The sequence below is a fragment of the Ceratotherium simum genome, chromosome 9 (assembly GCF_057802395.1).
Source record: "Ceratotherium simum simum isolate JZ-2026a chromosome 9, ASM5780239v1, whole genome shotgun sequence".
Taxonomy (NCBI): Eukaryota; Metazoa; Chordata; class Mammalia; order Perissodactyla; family Rhinocerotidae; genus Ceratotherium; species Ceratotherium simum.
This window is the reverse complement of record NC_141908.1, coordinates 36,020,341-36,041,420: the sequence shown is the minus strand read 5'-3', so window position 1 is coordinate 36,041,420 and position 21,080 is coordinate 36,020,341. Positions and strand designations below refer to the sequence as shown.

General features: G+C 34.2%; 1 protein-coding gene across 11 annotated transcripts in view; it reads right to left on the bottom strand.

Annotated features, from left to right (window-relative positions):
- Positions 1-247: 247 nt before the first annotated feature.
- Positions 248-21,080, bottom strand: part of GALNT13 (polypeptide N-acetylgalactosaminyltransferase 13) — a 919,989-nt gene continuing 899,156 nt past the window's right edge. For 10 of the 11 annotated variants that reach the window (XM_087435225.1, XM_087435227.1, XM_087435224.1 and 7 more), the window contains 3 exons: positions 15,929-16,063; positions 7,395-7,592; positions 3,678-3,811 (listed from right to left, as the gene is read on the bottom strand). In XM_087435225.1, the coding sequence (XP_087291351.1) occupies positions 7,404-7,592; positions 15,929-16,063 (324 nt within the window). In that variant the 3' untranslated portion in view covers positions 3,678-3,811; positions 7,395-7,403. Of the gene's footprint in view, positions 3,812-7,394; positions 7,593-15,928; positions 16,064-21,080 lie in introns of all 11 variants that reach the window. The other variant, XM_087435228.1, reaches the window with a different exon arrangement.

The window sequence follows — 21,080 nt, the reverse complement described above, 5'->3', positions numbered from 1 at the left end:
GAGAATGACACATGTCTCCCTTTAAAAGTAAAAATCTTTTGCCTTCAGGTAGCCATTGAACATAACCAAATAAAAATAAAAATTATTTTTATCTTAATAAAGTAACTTATATAATATAGTAGCATGTTTATGTCCTATTTCATTTCCATAAGGCAGGATATTTTATCATAGAGAAAAAAATATAGTCCATACTTTACTGTGAAGAAATTAGGAAGAAAATTATCATTTGGACACAAAGTTATGCAAATCCTGTCTAAATATATGACTAGACTTTATTTTAAAATTTAAAATAATATGCAAAAAAAAGATATGATACATAGCACTTAGCAACAATAACACACATTTTTCAGTTCATTAATTTAAGAAATATTTAAAGAATACTTACTATGTGCCAAGAACTCTAACAGATACTGAGGATACCACAGTGAACAAAACTGGCAAAGTCCCAGCCGTTATGGGGCTTACATTCTAAGGTGTGTGATGGGGATGTTGGGGGGTGGAAGGGTAGACAAAAAATAAAGAAGCAAATTTATAGTTTGTCAGAGAATGCACAGAGGATACAGAGGGCAAGGGAGAGAATGGTTTGCCTTACCGATTAGAAAATATTTGAACAGAGACCTAAATAAAGTGAGTGAGAGAGCTCTGTGGGGCAGAGGGAACAAAACACCAAGACAGAAACTTGTGTGGCAGCCAGAGCAAAGTAAGTAACGGGCAGAATGGTAAGATGTGTAGTCAGAAACATGTGTGCACGTGTGTGTATGAACACGAGTAGAGGGGTATCATTCATGAAAGACCTTGAAGACCACTGTGAGAAGTCTTGTTGGAGAGACATGAGAAGTCATTGGAGGGTTGTGAGCAGAGAAGCGACACAATGAAGTTCATGGTTAACAGAATCACTATGGCTCTTGTATTGAGAAAAGACTATTATGGGCAAGGGTTGGAAAACTAGGGAACCAAATTATAAGCATATTGCAATGAAAAAGGTTATAGTGGATGTGGTGGTAAGTTGTTGGTTTCTGGTTATATTTCAATATAGCATCAAGGGAATTTGTTGATGGATTAGATGAAAGTTGAGAGAGAAAGAGGAGTTAAAAGTAACTTTAGGTTTTTGATCTGAGCATCTGGAAGGTTGGAGTTGGCATTAAATGCAATGGGCAAGACCTCAGGAGAGGAAGTTTGAAGTCATTTGAAATATCTATTAGTCTAGCTCCATCTTATACATCTTATACATTCCTTGTATAAGATGAGTGCATTGTGAATTCAATCATAATTTTAATTTTCTGTACAAAATACAATAAATATTTTTGAAAAAATTCAATTAGTCATTGCTTTCCGGTTTTTTGATGTTTTATAATATTTTATGTCTGTTTTTCATTTGTTAGACACTGTAATAGCATGTGTTCAAACCATCTGAGGATTCTTTGAAAATTCTTCTCTGGCATGAAATTCATGCAGTTTTCATTTTTCCTGTATTTTTGCTATGACCGTAATGAACTTTCAAATATTAAAAATGCTGCTGAAATGTGTCAAATTCGGTTTTGATGGAGTAGACATATTTTAAAAAACTTGTCATTGACTATTTTCTAGATAACGTGCATTTTGATTAACAAATTCATAATAAGAGGAACAGATTGCATAAAAGAGTTCTTGAGTCTTTAAGCTTTTTAAGTTTAAGGAAGAATGCTGTGCAGAGACCTTTTACTGTATTTTAGTCAGGATAACAGGAACAGGGGAGAAAAAGAGAGTGAAAATGGAAACTGTGATTGTTAAGTCAGGCCTCAGTTGACTTGTGAGGCTACTATTGATTTAAGGCAGTGGTTTGCTAGCTCTTGGGAGCCATAGCTTCCTTAGAAGTTTGCTGTAAATAATGGAGTCTCGACTCAGAAAAAATGCCCAGACATTCAAACTTTTGCTTATAATTTTAAGATATTCAAAGATTCCCAGAGACCTCGAGGTGAGGGATGTCTACATGTTAAGAAGTAAACCAAAATGCTCCAGGTTGTGGAATTCTTCCTTAGAGTTGTACCAGTATAAAACCAAAAGAAAGGACTGCTAGCTGGGAAAATCATACAAGACATTATTCAGAAAGTGTCCTCCTTTTCATTATAAAGCTGTGTTTCTGTGTGTGTGTGAGAGAGAGAGAGAGAGACAGAGACAGAGAGACAGAGAGACACAGAGATAGAGGGAGAGGGAGTTTGCCTGTAGCCGAACTAATATTTTGTATCCGAGTTTTTTAAGAAAAGACAAGAGGGAAGATGTGGCATCTTCTACTCTAGAGGATGCTTCTTCCATTTTTTCCGCTAAATTTCTCTTAGCTGCTGAGTGCATTTACAATGAATAAAATACATATGTAGAGCAACTTTATGGGCATTTTAAATGGTGTCAAATACTAAAACTTACTAGCACAAATCTCACTAATAGATTTTTCTTCCTTTTCATGTTTTTTGCTCATCTATTTTGAACACAAAGTGTTTTAAGACTGAAGAAGAACATGTGAAGCTAGCCTAATGGTGATTGTGTTCTGTGAGCCATAATTTATGGTGAATGCTATCTAGCAGTTAAATTAAAATAAAAGTTTAATGGATGTGTATTGACTTCATTCCCTTGGTGATGAAAACTTTAGACACTCTAGCATAGCAATGAAATTCTGATAGTAATGCATTATTTTTTTAAACTATAAAATTAAAATGGTAATAGTGACCTAACTAAAATCTTTAAATGCAAAAGAATTAAAAATTAGGGCTAAAACTTTACCCTTCACCTATGATTCTGTACAGCGTAAGTTACACGTCACAGTCTCTAGAGTGAAGACTGCATAGTGTATGTGAGACAAAGACAGTGGTTAAGGATTGAGTTTCTGACACCAACTCTGGGACCAAGACGATTGTTACACTCAGCCTGTTAGGAGTGATTGCAACCCAAATGGAATATCTTTTAAAATGATTCAGTTGCAAATGTTAATGTAATTCCAGTTGTAAATATCTCGTAAAATGATTCTTCTTGTTCCTCTCAATGCCCAGCTAGTTTCTTGATTTCATGTACTTCAAACTGAATTTTCAAATTCTCCTCTTCTTTTTTGTTTAAATGTGATGTTTTATAAGAACTCCATGAGAAATCAATATCCAATTTAATTTTCTTCCTGGTACAAAACTTGGAACTTATTTAGTATGATGAATTCATTGTTCAGAAATAATTCAGTGTGGGGCCTTGCTGTTGACATAGAAATTGAACATGCTTCCATGAAGGTCCAGTAGAAACAGAGTGAGTTTATAAAACAACTGATATTTCATAATGAAGATATTTTATAAGGCATTTACATTGTCTCTTTCAATCACTATGACAAGAAAAAATAAAAATAATCCCCCAACTAATCCTGTGATATGAGGGCAATAAAGATTTTTTTTAAAAGCAAACACAATTTGTTTTTGAAGTTGTTCCAATGTTTAATAACAGTTTGCTGTTATTTGTATTTTTTATGTGCTTTTTGATCAGATACAAATTTTAGTAGGGAAATAAGCAAACATTCCTAAAAATGAATTATAAACACCTGTGTTTTAGAATACTAAAAGGATTTTAAAACTTTCAATTCAGCAAAGTTAATATTTTTCCCTAACTGAAATAATGGAAAAACAAAAGTGTAGACACTTTCACGGCTTGGGGAAAATGGTCTTCATGCCCCCAAAGTCATGTTCCTTAGCAGCCATTGTTGGGATCTGCTTCCACTGCAGTCCTGCATGGTAGGCACCATTTTGTCTTCTTCAGAAGGTTCATCAAGACATTGGTTACTGTTAACATGCCTCAAGGTGAGTCTCTGTAAAAGATAACGAATAATCAGTGCAACATATTTTATCTTTAACTTCATTAGCACATCAGATTAAATCTCCTCTTAAAAAATTCTTTATGATTTTTTTTTACTGTAAACACTGTGATATGTTTGTGAAAGGAAATGTGCACAGGTGGCTCTGAATGAATTATTATACAACTTTCACTGTTATGGTTTCATCATTGGGGAACACACCTTTATTTGCAGATGGTTAAAGAAATTGGCTGACGTTTATCATGCATTGCCAAGAATTCAGGCTCCTTTGCAAAAAGCCCATTTGTGAGCTCTGAGTTCAGTTGAGGGCTGCAAATATTAACAAGCTTTCACAAAAGCTTAGTTTCCTTAGGCATGTGTTATTCAGTAACCATTTGGTAAACATGCAAAGAGATGTCACAGCTGTGACCTAAATGAACAAAACTGCTAGAGATATTCCTATTTCAAAATAGTAAACAATCCATAGTATCTGTGACTCTGAGACACTCATTGTAGAAGAGTGATTATCGTAGCAACAAAGATCTGTCTTTCTTGACAGTATGCTCATCATATTTTGGTTTACATTTTTAAGGATCTTAAAAAATATCAACATCAAGTAAAAACAGGGATGTGATGCTCATATTTTTTAAATATCCACATTTTATTTTCTTCATAATAACAATATTCATTAATAAGCATCCTCTCAGTACCCAAATGCTGAAATGTAATTCCCATAAATGCATCATGTTAACCAGTCATTACATGTCTTCTGAGTTCACATTTACATTTTGAGGTCATAGTTTTTGGACTTTTCAGATATACATTTTAAGTCCACATGCTTATACATACTACTTGATGCACACTAATTATATACATTTCTGCTCAGTTTCATGGGCAATGCCTAGAACCATACTGTATGAAAAACTCCTCAACCAGAAGAGAAGTGTTAGAATGTATGGAAGGTGACTTGCAGATATATCTTAAAAAAGCATGCCATATACTTTTGTTGCAAATTACCAAAATTAAAGGTAGACAAATCTTTTTTTTTGGCTCTTGATATTACATTGGAAGTTGGATGATAAAAAATACAGGGGGCATGCAGTAAAAATGGTGGAGAAACACTGACTAGACAATTGTAATTTGTTTGGATTAGGACTGCAAACACCCTGGACTGCACTGTCCTGAGAAAAGATGGAATAGAAAATGGTGGAGGATGCTTAATAGACAACAAGCAGGAATTAAAAGAGCAAGGCTATTAGATGTGAAGGAGATTTCAAGATTGAGGCCTTTGTTACTGCTCTTTCAATACATGACATCAAGCTATTTACACTAAAAAATAGAGAAAAGAAGAAATGGCCAACGAAAGGCAAGAAGATAGTTGATTTATGCTTATGATGCCAGAAATTATGTTGTTGGTTTATGAACCAACAGCCAACTTGAAAAAAAGATAAAAAACAAAAACAAAAACATTATTTTCTAGAAAGTTCTAGTTAAAATCAACAAAATATTCTTCATTTTTGTTACGTACCTGAAGTCCTTTGCGTGTATATGTCCTTTTTCAAAAAAGCCACTTACCCTTGCTTTCTGCTATTAGATCCTTTTTAAAAAAATGTATATGACTTTAAGGATAAGATTGAATATGTGCTTTAAACTACACAAATAATGATAATTTAAAAAATATTAGTAAATATTGTTCTTTCTAAAAAAATGCTTAAATATTTTCTTTGAAGGAATTAATAGTCAAAAGCCACTGCTGTAAAGATAACCAACCAACCAACGAACCAAAAAACTCTCCTTTTTATGTACTGCAGTAGAAGCACAGATATTTTGGGGTCAGAGAGCCCTAAATGTGAATTCTTGCTTCCCCACTTACTAGCCGTGAAAACTTTGGCAAGCTACCAAATCATTCTGAGGAATCAGACTCTTTATCAGAAAATGCTTAGCTATACTTATGAAAAATTAAAATGTCCTCTCCCCTTCTGCTTAAAAAATTTGACTGGCAGTCAACCATCTAACTGTGATCCCATGGCAACCTGATAAGGGTAAAAATGTTAACTATGTTTCTAGGCAACATTGCTTATGGTAAAAATGACCTCTGATTGATAAACTGCATCTCCATCTGATAAACTGCAGTATTAATACCTGATAGGAAGCCAAATGGTGGGTTTCTCCAAGTGCAAAGACTTGTAATTTTGCACCTTCTGATGGGTTACTCGGAGCTATGCCTGTGGAGTTGTTACAGAGATACTGTTTCCTGTGAGGCAAAAGACTATTAAGCCAGAATGGTTTCCAGATGATATGGCTCTCATCCCCTTGCACAGGGCTGTCACCTGTGGAGAAGCCAGCTCCCACAGGCTGTAGGAACTGCTGTGGGAACTGCTGTAAATTCTGCTGACAGAAGCAAGTTGTAGTTTCTGCCGTAGAATTCTGTAAGCAGACTTGTAAGACGAAATGTTTTAAGTCTGAGAAGATCCCTTGTTGGGCACTACACCTACCAGGTGTGGTTGCTTTGAAAACAAACTAAGATAATATATGTACCTTGCTTTGTACACAAGTTCTCTTTGTGCAAAAGGTCCAGACTTCTTCAGCATTCCAAGGGATGTTTGGCCTGCCCTTCTCTCCAATGTGCTTCTAATCTAAACAACACTCCTCTCCTTTCCTCTCCATATCTCCCTTCCCAGCCCCATCACAAGCATTCCAAGCTCAGTTGCATCCTCTACTAACAACCTTTAACTGGTTCATCTGAACCAGAATAAGTCTCTAACTTCCCATGTGTTCTCATAGCAAGGTATCGGGCAATGTAACATCATTTAGAGGACAACGAACCCCTTAAGATCAAGAACTAGGACATGTTCTTATTTGCACTCTACAAGAATTCCATACCAGTTTTTTTACTTGAAATGAATAATTATTCATTTTATTACTTACTGAGAAGATATTCACAAATCATACAAGTGAGGGATAAATGGTACAATTTTTAAAAAGCTTTTATTATAATTATATCACTTAACCAACCAGAAAGAAATGCTTAAAAATAATTTATTTTGTAAAGTTATTGAAAATTACATCTTAGTCTTCAATAATGCATTTGCTTAAAGTTTCAGGTTAAAATAATAAATTCCAGAAAGGATATGCCATATCTGCACACAACCGAAGTATGTGAATAAAAATTAACAAAATTAAATAATTTAAACGTTCCAAAAACAATCCATTTTTTTGGCTATGTTAGTTTTTTTTATTGATTTTTTTTCAGCTCTAATGTAAAATCTATTGACATATAGACATGACTATAGTTAGCCTAAAAAAGAGCTAATATATCATAATGTATTCCATCAATTATATTTATGCATATATATATTTGAAATAATGAAAAAACTGGAAAATACCTATTAATTAGTAGTAGACTAAACACTACTTAATATATGCAGCCTCCAAATTAATGAGCAGCTAAGAAGTAAAAGACAGAAAAATAACTCCATGGAGAAATACCACATAAAGATTTTCCTTAACCACATTTTAAAGAAGAAAGTTTCTAAACTTCAATAACAGAATATAACAAAAATACTAAAATAAATTTAATAAAGTCTGTAACACAAACCTCCAAAAATTATTTGAGAATGTAATCAGTAGGATTCTCAAAAATATTCCTAAAAACTTCCATTCTTGTATAGTTTCTTAGTAGCCATTTTTGCAAAGGGCTATCATTACATATTTCCACAGTGGGCTGTTGGGAGCCATCAGCTACTTTGCTTACTGAGAGACAGGACTGGGTGATTATGTGAAGAAGAGTGTGGGTCTGTTTGACAAAGAAAATAATGAATAACGACAAAATCAAATACAAAGGCAGTAATCAATCAATCATTCTCGGCAACATACAATTTCTACTGGATAAGGATAGAAGGCACACGTCACAATAATTGTATCCATGGAGCTGTGAGCCGCATCCCTTTTAGATGGCTTTAATATCAACTGTATTCAGTAGGAGTAAATGAAGATAAGAGTGAGAATACAGAGAAAAGCCCGAGATCAAATAATAAAACGTTTTTGGTCAAAAGGTTATTTTGAATAGAAGAGGTTATACTCTCAGTGTTCATCCTAATAATAAAATGCTTTTAGCGCTGAATGAATTATTTTGTGAGCAGATATTCAAAACCATAATTAGTTCAGATAGTTTTCAATTATGGTCTTTGGCCTCCTCATGCCTTTGCTCTAAACTTGAGTGGATGCCAGGGAAGAATCTGGGGAATAATTTAGCTTGAAGCCTTTCCTTTACTTTATACGGTCTAGTAGTCCAATTGTTTCCACAGGTCTCACCTAATGGTGTTACAAGTGTTTCACTTATGTATTGCCACAGTCATGTAAATGTCAATTACAAAGTTAATGAAGAGAGAAGAAAGAAAAAGATCAACTCCATTTGGGCTCTTCATTTGAGCTAATTCTCCAAACACAATTTGTAATTAATTTGTTTGCCTGTTTCTTGTTTTCCGTCTATTTCCTCTGCAGGAACATAACCTCCAGGAAGGCCAAGGACCGTGACTACCTATGTCATCAAGCCCAGTGCCTGCCCACAGAAGGCACTCTATAAGTTTGTTGATTGAAACACTTAGTATAAGGCCAATGCAGAAAATAAATTCTGACAAAATTAAACTATATCTCTTGGGCAGCTTAATGGACACAAATCATTGGATTTTCCATTTCAATGACTTACTTTCTACAGTAAAATGGTAGATAAATGATTTATAAAGATAGGAAAGGTAACATTATCATGTATAACACATTTTATTTGTAAAATGATGCTGTTCACTATATAGTTTGATTTGTTAAGAGGACTAGTTTTTGGAGTTTTTTTTAAAACCAAACTTGAATTTCTTATCTAGACTGTTTACAATTTCTGGGCTTGATAATCCTCTGCCCTCAGTGATTTTTCTTTTTGCAATGAAATTTTCTTAGTAAATGTCATGTTAACATCAAAGATCCCAGTGTTAGTGATTATGAATTTCATGTGTCATTATAAAGAAAAATGAATTATAAAGTTTTCCTTGGTTTAAAACAAAAACAAAATTTGATTTTACTTATGCTCAGGAAATATAACTCCAGAACATGAATACAGTATAAAAGTTTCCATGAAAAATACATTTGTGGGGCCAGCCCAGGGGCATAGTGGTTAAGTTCACGTACTCCGCTTCAGCGGGCTGAGGTTCGCAGGTTTGGATCCCGGGCGCGGACCTATGCACTGCTTATCAAACCACGCCGTGGCAGGCATCCCACAGATAAAGTAGAGGAAGATGGGCACAGATGTTAGCCCAGGGCCTATCTTCCTGAGCAAAAAGAGGAGGATTGGCAACAGATGTTAGCTCAGGGCTAATCTTCCTCACACACACACACAAAAAAATTTGTAACATTTTCCCCAAAAATGTTTATCACATGAATGACCATAAAAAAAAATTCAAAGAACTTTCACTCCAGGTATTTCTAGTCATAAATCAGAAGAAAAATTAGAAATCTCAAATAACCTCATTGAGATAAAAATTATTTTTCATTTTAAAAAACCCACGAAAACATTTATTTTCATTTGTTTGATAAAAAGTATAGTTAATTTTTTTCTGGTATTCTGTCTAGAAGAGATACCAACTATTAATACTATGTGTTTTCTAGTAATTTTCATCACTTATGCAAATTTATGTAATTGAGGTCATCTAACTAAATATCCTTCAATTTATATTGTAGGCATCTTTATTATCATTAAAATAATATAAAAATGTAAGAAATAAACAATTTCTACAAAGTAGATTTGACAAAAGTCATTTAACTTCTCTCTTTGGGGGGAATATCTTTCCAGTTTGGAGCTATTGTAAACGATGCTAGGATAAACAACTCTGAACACCTCTCTCCACATCTATAGAGTTCCTTTAGAAATAATTCTTAGAAGTGAAATCACAAGGTCAAAATGTATGAACATTTTAATACATATTAGCAAAGTTTAAAAAAAATCTATAATAATTATTTTGTAATAATAGCAGCCTCAGCTAACATTTCTTGTGCTTATTATATGCCAGGATACTGTCTGGATGTCAGTTTTACTGCATCTACACCAGTATTGTGTGTTGCCATTAAAAACATTTATTCACATACTGACAGGATAAAGAAATGGATAAAAGAACACATACAAAATGATTTTTTAAAAATTTTTTTTGGTGAGGAAGATTGGCTCTGAGCTAACATCTGTTGCCACTCCTCTTTGCTCGAGGAAGATTGGCACTGAGCTAACATCTGTGCCCATCTTCCTCTACTTTGTATATGGGACGCCGCCACAGCATGTGCTTGATGAGCAGTGCATAGGTCCATGCCCGGGATCTGAACCCATGAACCCTGGTCCAGCAAAGTGAAGTGAACTTAACCGCTACACCACCGGGCCGGTCCCAATGGCCCAATGATTTTTTATGTATGTATTTTTGATAGTTATTTAAATTAACTTTTTAACTTCATTGTCATTGGCTATTTTTATTTCTCCCATGCCATTTATTCAAGACCTTGCATATTTTTATATTGGGTGTACATTTTTTTCTTTTAAATGCTCTTGATTAAGCATATGGGCCCTTTGTCACATTTGTTGCAAATGCCTCTCACAACTTTAGGAGACTGTCATTTCGACTCAATTTTGAAGGCAACGTGACCTATAGGCTGACATGCAGCATACTGTCAAATATCTTTTCCCACAGCTTTATTTAAAATATTGACTAGAAAACAGGGTAATGTGAACCCTAAGGTAGTATTAATTTTTGTTTATAATATAGCATTATTTAATTGTTCTCCTCTGAAGTTTAAACATTAGTATTTCCTTGGATTTATAAAATTTTAGTCACAATATTTTAAGATGCATAAGAAAAAAATTAATAATTCTTGCCTTTAAACATATTTGTATGTTTTGCTATCTAAGGTGAGATGTGTCATGGAGTGTCCCTAAATCTACCCTTTTAAAGATACAGTTACTACTGAAAGCCAACTGGAATCAGGCTAGGGAAACAATTTTGGTGACAAAATAAGAATTATAAAACTATAAAATTAGATCATACTTTTGTACCTTTGTATTAAAAAACACTAAGTAAAAAATTTGATATTTTAATGAACAAATCAAAGTGACTACATGATTGATTGAAGAACCAATCATACAGGTCTCAGCTTAACAAATGCCATACTAAAAGTTTAAAAAGAAACCCGATTGTTATTATACATAATGTTAAATAAAGTAAGAATAAATTTAGACTGTTATAGATATTTAATTTAATAACAAAGGCAATAGGATTTCCCCTATTGATAAAGTACAGAATAATAAATAATTATTTAAAAATTAATATAATAAAGTTGTTATTCAAAATATTAAGTATGATCTCCTGACAAAGTGATCTCTGCATTCATTAGAATAGAATATGATCTTCTAAAAAAAAGTATAAACATTTAACAAACAAGAACTAAAAATGCAGTACCAAACTATTGAAATTCCTAGTCACTAATTGATTCTACATAAGAAACACAGCTACAGGTCGATGGGAATATGGAAAGGTGTTACTAGTCTTATAAACACAGCCTTCAAAAGGTAAACGGAGCCACTGCTTTTCTTAGGAATGCTACACAGGGAAACGGCTGGGTTGCCAGTTATAGATCACTTACCTTGAAATTATATTCCCATTTACCTGCTTTCTGATAAAGGTAAATAAAAGAGGAGGTATTAAGCAAAGTTTAAATATAAGCTTCTGTGATTTCAGTAAATATCAATCCAACATATTTTGCCTACTGAAAAAAATTCCTCATATTGTGGGTCTGGGAAACATTTGATGCAGACGGATATCGAATTCATAAGTATTTTCTTAGTCAACTTGCTCAGTCACATGAAAAACAAGACTTATTTTTAGCATCATCTTTTGCTCCCTTTTTTTTCTTTGTTGCATAGTGTTTGTTGAGCATAAGTGTTCTGTTCTAAAATTAGATTCTCACACTGTATGTAGTTGCCTAGATGTTCAAGAAGAAACGTGATTATGTGCACTTATTGCAGGAAAATGTAAATTTCAAATGGACTGGAACACAATTGCAATGTTCAAACAGAATATAAGAAAACCTGAATAAAATAGAATGAATGGATGAGAGATCTTTATAAAAATAATTTTTAAAACGTTTCAGTGAGATGAAATTTTGTGGGTTTTTTCCCTTTTGTTTTAACACTGTGGCAATGGGCTTTTCCAGCACCAAAGCGTTCAGGTAATTCATTTGAGAGATTCTAGACCAGCTGGGGATCTTGCAGTTTTGCTAATGATGCTCAGTTGCCCCCCAAATTGAACACGTTTGGCCAGGTATAAAGTGATAGTGAATTAAATTCATGGCTGTTATTTAAGAAATATTTACAAGAAAAGAGGAAACTATATTTCAAATCAAAGTTGGCCAAAGATATGTATCTATTATCAACATGTGCTTAATTTCATTCAAATAAAAGGAGAAGCAATTAGATATTAATTAATTATATTATGAATATATATAGCTAAAGTTTATAAGCAATTAGACCATACTGACAAAGTAGTTTTATGACTGCCTGTTGGTCTAAATAGATAATATTTATTGCAGAACATCTTTCCAATTATTAAGGAAAGGAGAAATTCTCTATGAATAAAATTTGTTACTGCAAATAATCAATAATATTTAATAATTTCTTTCATTTGTAATACTGTACATTTAGCTTATTAGATCATCATTGATCTAATTAGCAATTTAGCAATTTAGATCATCTAATTGTTTCTAGCTTTTCAATGACTTCAAAGTGGCAATGTAGTATAGTGGAAAGATTGCTGGATTTATTGTCAGAAACCTGGGGTGTGCAAACCCAGACAAGGCACTGAAATACTTGAAGCTTCTGTTCACTAATGTGAAGAATACAAATAATAATAATATCATCTTATAGGACTATTATAAGAATTGCATGAGAAAACAAATAAAATTATAGACACACAATAAACTTTATTCCCTTCTCTTTTTCCCCACTCACCTAAGAAGTGAATAAACCAAAGCAGCAGGATAGAGTCCATGTTCTGATACTTTACGATACTGTTTCAACTTTTCTCTGGATATTCTAACAATTCTGCTCCTATTTATGACTTGCTTTTCTAAGATTGAAAGGACCATGGGAATATTTCAGCTGTTCACACTGCGAGATTCACAACTGTACTGATAACTAGCTTTCTTTCATTGCTGCCTTAGGACCCAAATCCTGCCTCTCCCTGTGGCAGTGTGATATTTGTACTTTAGTTTCCTCCTGATAAAGGCTGAAGGGAGAGACCTTTACGGTAAAATTTCAGCTCTGTAACTCTATGAACTCCACCAAGTTTCATTCTGCTTTGAAAGCACACCACCTCAGAGGTTTCCCAAAGAAGAATAAATTTGCCCTTGATAGCAATAGATAAAGAATTGAATTAAAGAAGTAGCAAGCCGCACTTGTCTATTTTCCACTAGTTGGAATATGAGCAGACTAGAGCTCCCTGTCAATCATTCCTCTTTCCCATCTCAGCACCTCTCACCCTTCTGCTCCTTTCCCTCCCTGATCCCTCTTGGGGGCGTTATCATTTTCCAGAGTGTATTTATGCCTTTCCCTAACTTTGCAATATTTTTTAACGGTGTATACAAAGACTAAGGAAGATAAGTAGGTGTATGACCACTGCCTAGATCTGTCCTTCTCAAACTTCAATGTGTACGTAAATGACCTGGGGATTTTGTTAAAATACAGACTCTGACTCAGTGTGTCTAGGGTGGTGTCTCAGATTCCTAATTCCGAACAAGTTCCCACGTGATGTTACTGGTCCTAGAATCACACTTTGGGTAGCAATGGTTAGCACTATTCTGTAGAATAAAGTGACCATAAACCTAAAACTGGAAGAAAAGGTAACCACAAAAAATAAATATTATATTTGAATTTCATCAAAAAAATTATCTCCTTTTTTCTGACTTCTTCATAAATAAAATCAGTCTTATTTCAAAGCTGAAATTTCCAGAAAGGCAATGCATTAATCTTACAATTATTATATTTTCATGTGACTTCTCCACATTTTGATTTATACATTTTTAATTTGGCAAAAATATCCACATTATGATTTAAAATTTTAAATTTAGAGAAGTTGAACATCACAATTTAATTTTGAAAACATCAACATATAGGAGAGTAAATTAAACTATATCATACAATTATTAAGATGATTGAATTGTTTATTTAAAAATAAACGTTTATCAATATTTATGCCATATTATAAGCTTTTTTGGGTGTGTTCTAGAAACAAAGTTTACGTGATACAAAATACTACAGTGCTCTAAAAAATACTGTAATAGACAACTACTAGTCATCCAAAACAGCAAATTTACAAAAACCATTTCTGTATCTTAGGTGAAGCTATTTTTTTTTTCCACTTTTCTTTCAAAATCCTTTAGTATTCAATAATCTTGCTACTGGCTGATAAAAATATAAACAAAAATATAAGCCTAATTACCAACAACAGTTATTTCAGAAATGAAGGAATGTGAGTTATGACTATAAAAGCTATTGTCCACTCCAAAATTATAGAAAAGTTTGAAGATTAAAAGGAGAATTCTGAAATGCGATACTGATTCATCTTATAAAAAATATGTACACTCATTCTCCTTTCTTTATAAATATGCGAGATTTCTTTATTTTTACCACAAGCCCAATAAATTCATGGGTTCCTGGTGAAAACTAAAGAGCAACAACAAAAACAAAATGTTTTATTAAAAAAATAGTACTTGCAGGATTTCTCCTTTATCTGTACATTTTTATCTGTACTCTTCCTCATAGAAGAGGTAGGGAGCTGACTAAGGGTCCACATTTACCCACATGTATTATTAGAAGAAACGACTTCTGCGGGCTTAATGTAAAGGGTAGTGACGATAATAGTTGAAGACAAAAAAATGGAGGTCAGACAAAGGGTATTGAGAAGGCAACAGAGTCTGATCAGAACACAGGGAGGATTCAGGGTGTTCGTCCTTTGTTACGTCTCAGAAGAAGACTATTTCGCGTCCAAAGAGCTCGGTAATGTTGTATAAATTTTAGGGCCAAATTTTAACCCTATGGACCCAGTTTCAAATCATCTAAGAATTCAGTAAGGTTTGTCGATATTCCACTTAAGAAACTACAACATCATGCAAATTAAAATGCCACTCAAAAAGTTTTTATAAAGAAGACCTTGTTAAGATATCAATAATACCAACAACTGTAGACTGGTTTTTAAAATGTTACTCCTGCAGAGTATTTTAGGCTCCCATAGAACACTGCATTTGTGAAACTCATTTACCTCTATCGTATTATTTGTCTTGTAAGAATAAAGTTTATTTCTTATCTTAAATAAGTCACCAACCATTTAAAAATGTGGAAAATATAACACAGACAACCAATTCATTTTGCTAAGCTAAGAGAACTGAATGAAATGAAGCTGTTTCAAAGCAGCTTCCTTACGCAGAGGAAAATATTTCTTTTTTATTAGCTCCATCTGATGGTTGATCTGGTTTTTACACACTGCCTGGCTATAAATTCCCAACAGTAATTTTATTGTTTTCTCCTCCTCTGTTCTATCAGAAAGATGTGCTACATTGAGAAGATGCCGCTTAGCTGATTATATACCTAAATAGTTTATTTTGCGAAGTATTTACTATTACAAAGAGCATTCATACTAATCTTGCCAAATTTTCTTTTCCTTTAAGTTGAAAGCGTATATATTACAGATTACAACAGTGTAAAATTTAAAATATGAAAATACTGTTGATATTGCCCCATATGCACAACTTCATATATACCTCTCAGATAAGCAAAGCCTAGCCCTTGCCTAATTTATGTTGAGTATATACACGGTGACAAATTTTAAGCCCATAAAAGTGACTTTATTTTCCTCACTCATCTTTTCTACTAATGGACTAGTTTGCCAAAAACCTATTTGTATGATATACCGTCCTAATGTTATCAGATATGAGCTTGCATGCTTGAAAATACAGTTCTTCCAATGCAGAAAAAAAAAAAGCTTAGAATTTAAATGTATTGAAATATATAACTGAGTTTAAGCATGAAATAAGTAAATTAAAAAAATACTATACCTCAGCATCATATTCCCATAACTGATTTCCTCTCATATGATGGCATTTTAACATGATTACCGGTCCATTGAGTCTAGAAACATCCAAGCACAAGTCATCTGTTCGAATTTCTTTGTCGGCAGTATAAGAAAATACCTGGAAATATAAAATTCAGCCAATAAAATATTATTTACCTAAAAACGAAAAAGTCACAGCATAGCAGATTTTATCTGTGGAAGCTTTCATGTCAGATAAACTTGTGTTTTCAAATGATCTCTGCTGTGTGATCTTGAGAAAGCTAGTACGCCTCTCTGAGTCCCTTTCTTCCACTGCAAAATGGGGACACTGTCACCTGTTTTATAAGATTTTGGTGAAGACTCAATTCAACAAACTAAATTATTAAATGCTTATTATTTGCTGGCACTGCATTTCGGCACAATACTTGCCTTACAATGCTCACAACAGGTTCAGTAAAATAAAGTTTGTAAACTGCACGGAGCTTAACAAAGGGCCATCCTTCTTCCTCCCACCTTACGACCCCCGGCTTTAGAGACAATGATGTTTTTCATAAAGAAGTTTAAATCTTCCTTTCAATAACATAAGTACATCACATACATTTTATTAAATATTATTGGTGGGTTTCTGCAGGTCGCAGAATTATCCTCTCTAGATATCTTATTAAGGGTGGGCTCTATACTTGTCTTTCTCATATGGTTTTGGCTGAGTTTGACTACATCAATTATTCTCAAAATATCCAAGAAATACCAAGGTAGATTGTAGACACATTAGCGAACTCAAATTGATGTTATAATAATCTCTATTATTTTGTTCCCAGTGTGAATAATTTATTTATAACATTGATTATTAAAGTTTCATGAGGCTTTTTAAGTACATAATTATAAAAGTCATTTTTTTTAGTTAGCCATATAAGCGTGGTGCGGGATTTTGTGGGTATTTACTTTTTCCTTGTAATGTCAAAAGGCAGTATAAGGAGGAAGGTCATCTCAGGATCTTTTTGTTTCCTAAAGCAGTCTGATGAAATCTGAGGAAGTCAGCTCTACAAATCACTCATAAACTCTGGTGTCCTAGTCTGTGAGCTGAACAAGTTAGTCTTGAAAGGGTTCCTCTACAGCACTGCTACTCGGGGCATCTAAGAATATCACAAGAAGTGGTAAGAGGAAGCTGCAAAGTCAATGATGAACACAAGTACCCTCTTTAAGCCAACATCTTAAAAGGAAATTCTTCACAAAGTTTATACGTTCTACTCAACAAGATAAAAACTTGAGAAGTATATGGAGTTCATTTAATTGAACTCTACAAAATATACATTTCATGTATGGAATTCAGAAAAAATTTTTCCTATCTGTTAATACTTTTTAATGTTCATACTTTTAAGGGAAATATGAGTAACCAAAAGAATAATAAAAGAAACACCCAAAGATAAGCATTTGCATCTTTCTCAAACATGGTTAGTATTTTTTTAATATAATTGCAAACCTATTTAATTAAATAACTGAATCTTGTAGTAAACCTTAATGTGAGGGAAGGAAGTTTCTAGAGAAATTTCTTTTGCCCATTATAGGGTTATTTCAAAGTAAAGGATAATTTTCCACAGTAAAATTGCTTTCTTTTTAGTTGTATTCAGATGCCAGTGTAAACAGAGACACCAAAGCACCCACATTCATCATTAATTTTATATAATGAGTATAATCACGGCCTAAGAAATGATTCTCCTCAGGTGTCTTATGATAGTTTGGAAATTTTACCTGTTGAAAGTTACTAGAGAGCAGTCTATCACACTCTCTGTTTCTCAGTTTCTAATTTTGATTCATTTTTGGTCAATTAGTAAATATCTTAAGCAACTTAGATTCAAAAAAGATATATTTGTAGAATACTTTCTGAGCCTATATTTGAATATCTGAAATTATCTTCCTTTGGCCTTTGCACTTGAAAAAAAAATTTAACTGATGTTAAAAGGCTTGGCCCCCATTTACTTTCTCTTGAAAAAAATTTGTAGATAATCCTTTATTTTCTGGCATTAATGTAAAATCAGGATTAATTTGTTTTTTTATACCTGAGATTCTCATTTTTATGAGTGTTTCTAGGATGTTTTCTATTCTATATAATAATAATAATAATAATATGTCAGTATATACATGTCTTTCTTGATTTTATCAGGAAATTATTGTTTCATCTCAATTATTTATCCTTTATATCTATCATCTTTTTACCCATAATTGTTATCTTTGTGCTTTTTCATATCTCCAACTGTAGAAGGTCCAAGGAATTCACTTTGGCGTAGACTAAAATATTATATGCAAAATACTTTGTAGAGATCCAAGTACACAGATAGCATTCAGTAACTGATATTTAGTGTTATTATCCCAGTCTTGGGGCTAATCCCAGGTTGTGGCCTTGTATGTGGATTCCTGCCTTGATAATATGCCCAGTACCTAAAGAATTTTTGAACAGGATCCCAGCAGGCTTTGTTCTTGTCTGTCTGTGCCTATCCCTTGGCCATGCACACACTCAATCCTGAGGTGGGGCTCCAACACCTGATGACAGACTTTCCTGACATGTTTAGCATAGTACCATCTCCATATATCGTCACCCTCTGGATTCACCACTTCTGAGTTCCTTATGACTCACATCCCTTTTTAGATTTCCTAGGAAGCAGCTGCTCCCTATGTGTATTGCCTGTTCCCTGTGTCAATACCCCACGTAGACTTTTTCAGTTGGTACTTGTAGTTCCTAGTAAAGCACCTTCCCAGTCTGTTCTCCTGCTGTAGTTAAAACCTTTATGCCTGATCATTAGGTAAGATAAAATAGTTAAAATATGAACACACATGAAGCACTTAAACTATAACACACGTTGATGACTTTATGAGATCGATTCCTTCATCAGTGAAGTCTGATTATATATTCTCTTACAAAAATTGGAAATTATTCCTCCCTTTCTAGTTACCACCCAAATTGCTTTATCATTGGCTACCAATACTTATTCTTACTAAAACAAGAATTGAGTTACACAAACCATAGATTTAGCATATATTTTCATTTGCTGCAATGCCAGCTTGGCTCTAATGACAATTGACTGAATCAAAGTCTAATCACTTTAAGCTAAGGTGACCAGAAGCAGAGTAAAATAATCAATCTTGCTGTCCTTCCGTCCATTATAAAAGAGGAAATAGGGAGGAAGTTAACATTAACTCATGTTAACATTAACATTAGCAACTATCTCTGTTAGAAACCATGTGGATATGATTCACACATATTACACTAAATAAATTTGTACTTTTGTTACATTGTGCAATTACATTTATATTCCTATGAATGTATACCAACTTATAGTATTGCAAAGCATAACAAGTAGAGCTTTTTGTGTGACCTGTATGGATGTAATTAAGTTATGGTGCTTTGAAAATTCTGTATTTTACCCCTCATCTTCATATTTGTTTAAACATGTAAAATTATGAGCTATCTAGCATTACATATCTTCCTTTGTAGTCTGTTGGTCAAGTTAGCTCTACAAACAACCACTAATAAGGCCATATTTACTCAATTATTTTAAGTTCACCTATCTTAAAAGAAGTGATGGATCTTTTGTTTCATTTTGTGGACCCTGTTAATTAATATGCCTTCCAAAACTACTCTGATCACTGTAACGACTCAGTTTTTATTGTCTCCTATCGTAGCTGGGGCTACCATAACAAATTACCATAGACTAGGTGGCCTAAACAATAAACATTTGTTTCCTCAGAGTACTGGAGGCTAGAAGTCCAAGATCAAGGTATCAGCAAGACTGGTTTCTTCTGTGGACCTCTCTCCTTGGCTTGTAGATGGCCATCTTCTCCCTGTATCTTCACATATCTTCCCTCTGTGCCCATCTGAGTCCTAATCATTCTTATAAGGACAACAGATTAGATCAGGGCCCACCCTAATGATCTCGTTTTCCCTTAATTACATCTTTTAAGACACTATCTGCAAATATAGTCACATTCTGAGGCACTGGGATTAGGACTTCAGCATATGAATTTTGGAGGGACACAATTCAGCTCATAAAAACTGTTAACTCTTTAAAATGTATTGAAAGAGACAATGCATCTTTTCCCACTCCTAGATGAAAACTATAGGTGTGTGATTTTTCTGTTTACTGGCCTAGATCCCCTGGGGATTCAATTCAGAAATTAGAATGGTGTGTTTAATATTATTAATTGAAACTCCAAATGAAATGTAATACTAAATCTTCTCCCCTTCTCTAAATTGGTCCTGCTTTAGATTGGAAGCCTGCAGCGGGCTAGGGCATCGTTGACTTCTCTATGTCACTGTCTCAAGTTTCTTTTCTCCTCCCCTCCCTTGCCTACTCCCAAATTCTCCCAGCTGCTAATCAGTTTTTGATTCTTCCAGGGTGGTAAAGGTGTAGGAGGGGTCTTACTTGAATTCTCTACGACTCCTTCCTGTTCTCTGGCCTGGCAGAGATTTAAAGCTCCCTCTCTTGGGATTATTTGTGGCTCTTTAGAGCTTCCTGTGGTTAAGCACCTCTCACTGCAGTGCTAACTCAGAGGGTGATGCATATCTTAGAAGTGGGCCACTCTTTATGACTTGACTACCTCTGGGAGGCAAGCTGACTCAGGCAGTGCAGTCACTTCAATTCAGGTGTCATGGGCCAGCTTTACATGTGTGAGTCGGGTCACAGCCTGCCATATTCCCCAAGCGCAAGAAGCACGTCATGTAGCAAGCTCTCAAAAGTGGTGTCCTACATAATTTGTAGGGCCCATTGCAAAACGAAAATGCAGTACCTATTGTTCAAAAATTATTAAGACTTTCGAGATTGTAGGGCCCTGTTGGGCTGCCTGGGTTGCACACCCATGAAGCTGCCCCTGTCTTGAGTCCTCTCAGAAGGTTTGTCAGTGGAAGGTAGAATTCCAGCCCCATCCCTCTAAAGTGAAGGCAACTACTTTCTTATCATCTTCTCCACCTCCTGATACCTCCTGTTATGGGTTGAATTGTGTTCCCTCAAAACAGATGTTGAAGTCCTAATCCCTAGTAACTCAGAATGTGAACGTTTTTGGAAATAGGGTCATTGCAGATGTAGTTAGTTAAGTTACCATGAGGTCATAGTGGAGTAGGGCAGGCCCTTAATCCAGAATGACTGATGTCCTTATAAGAAGAC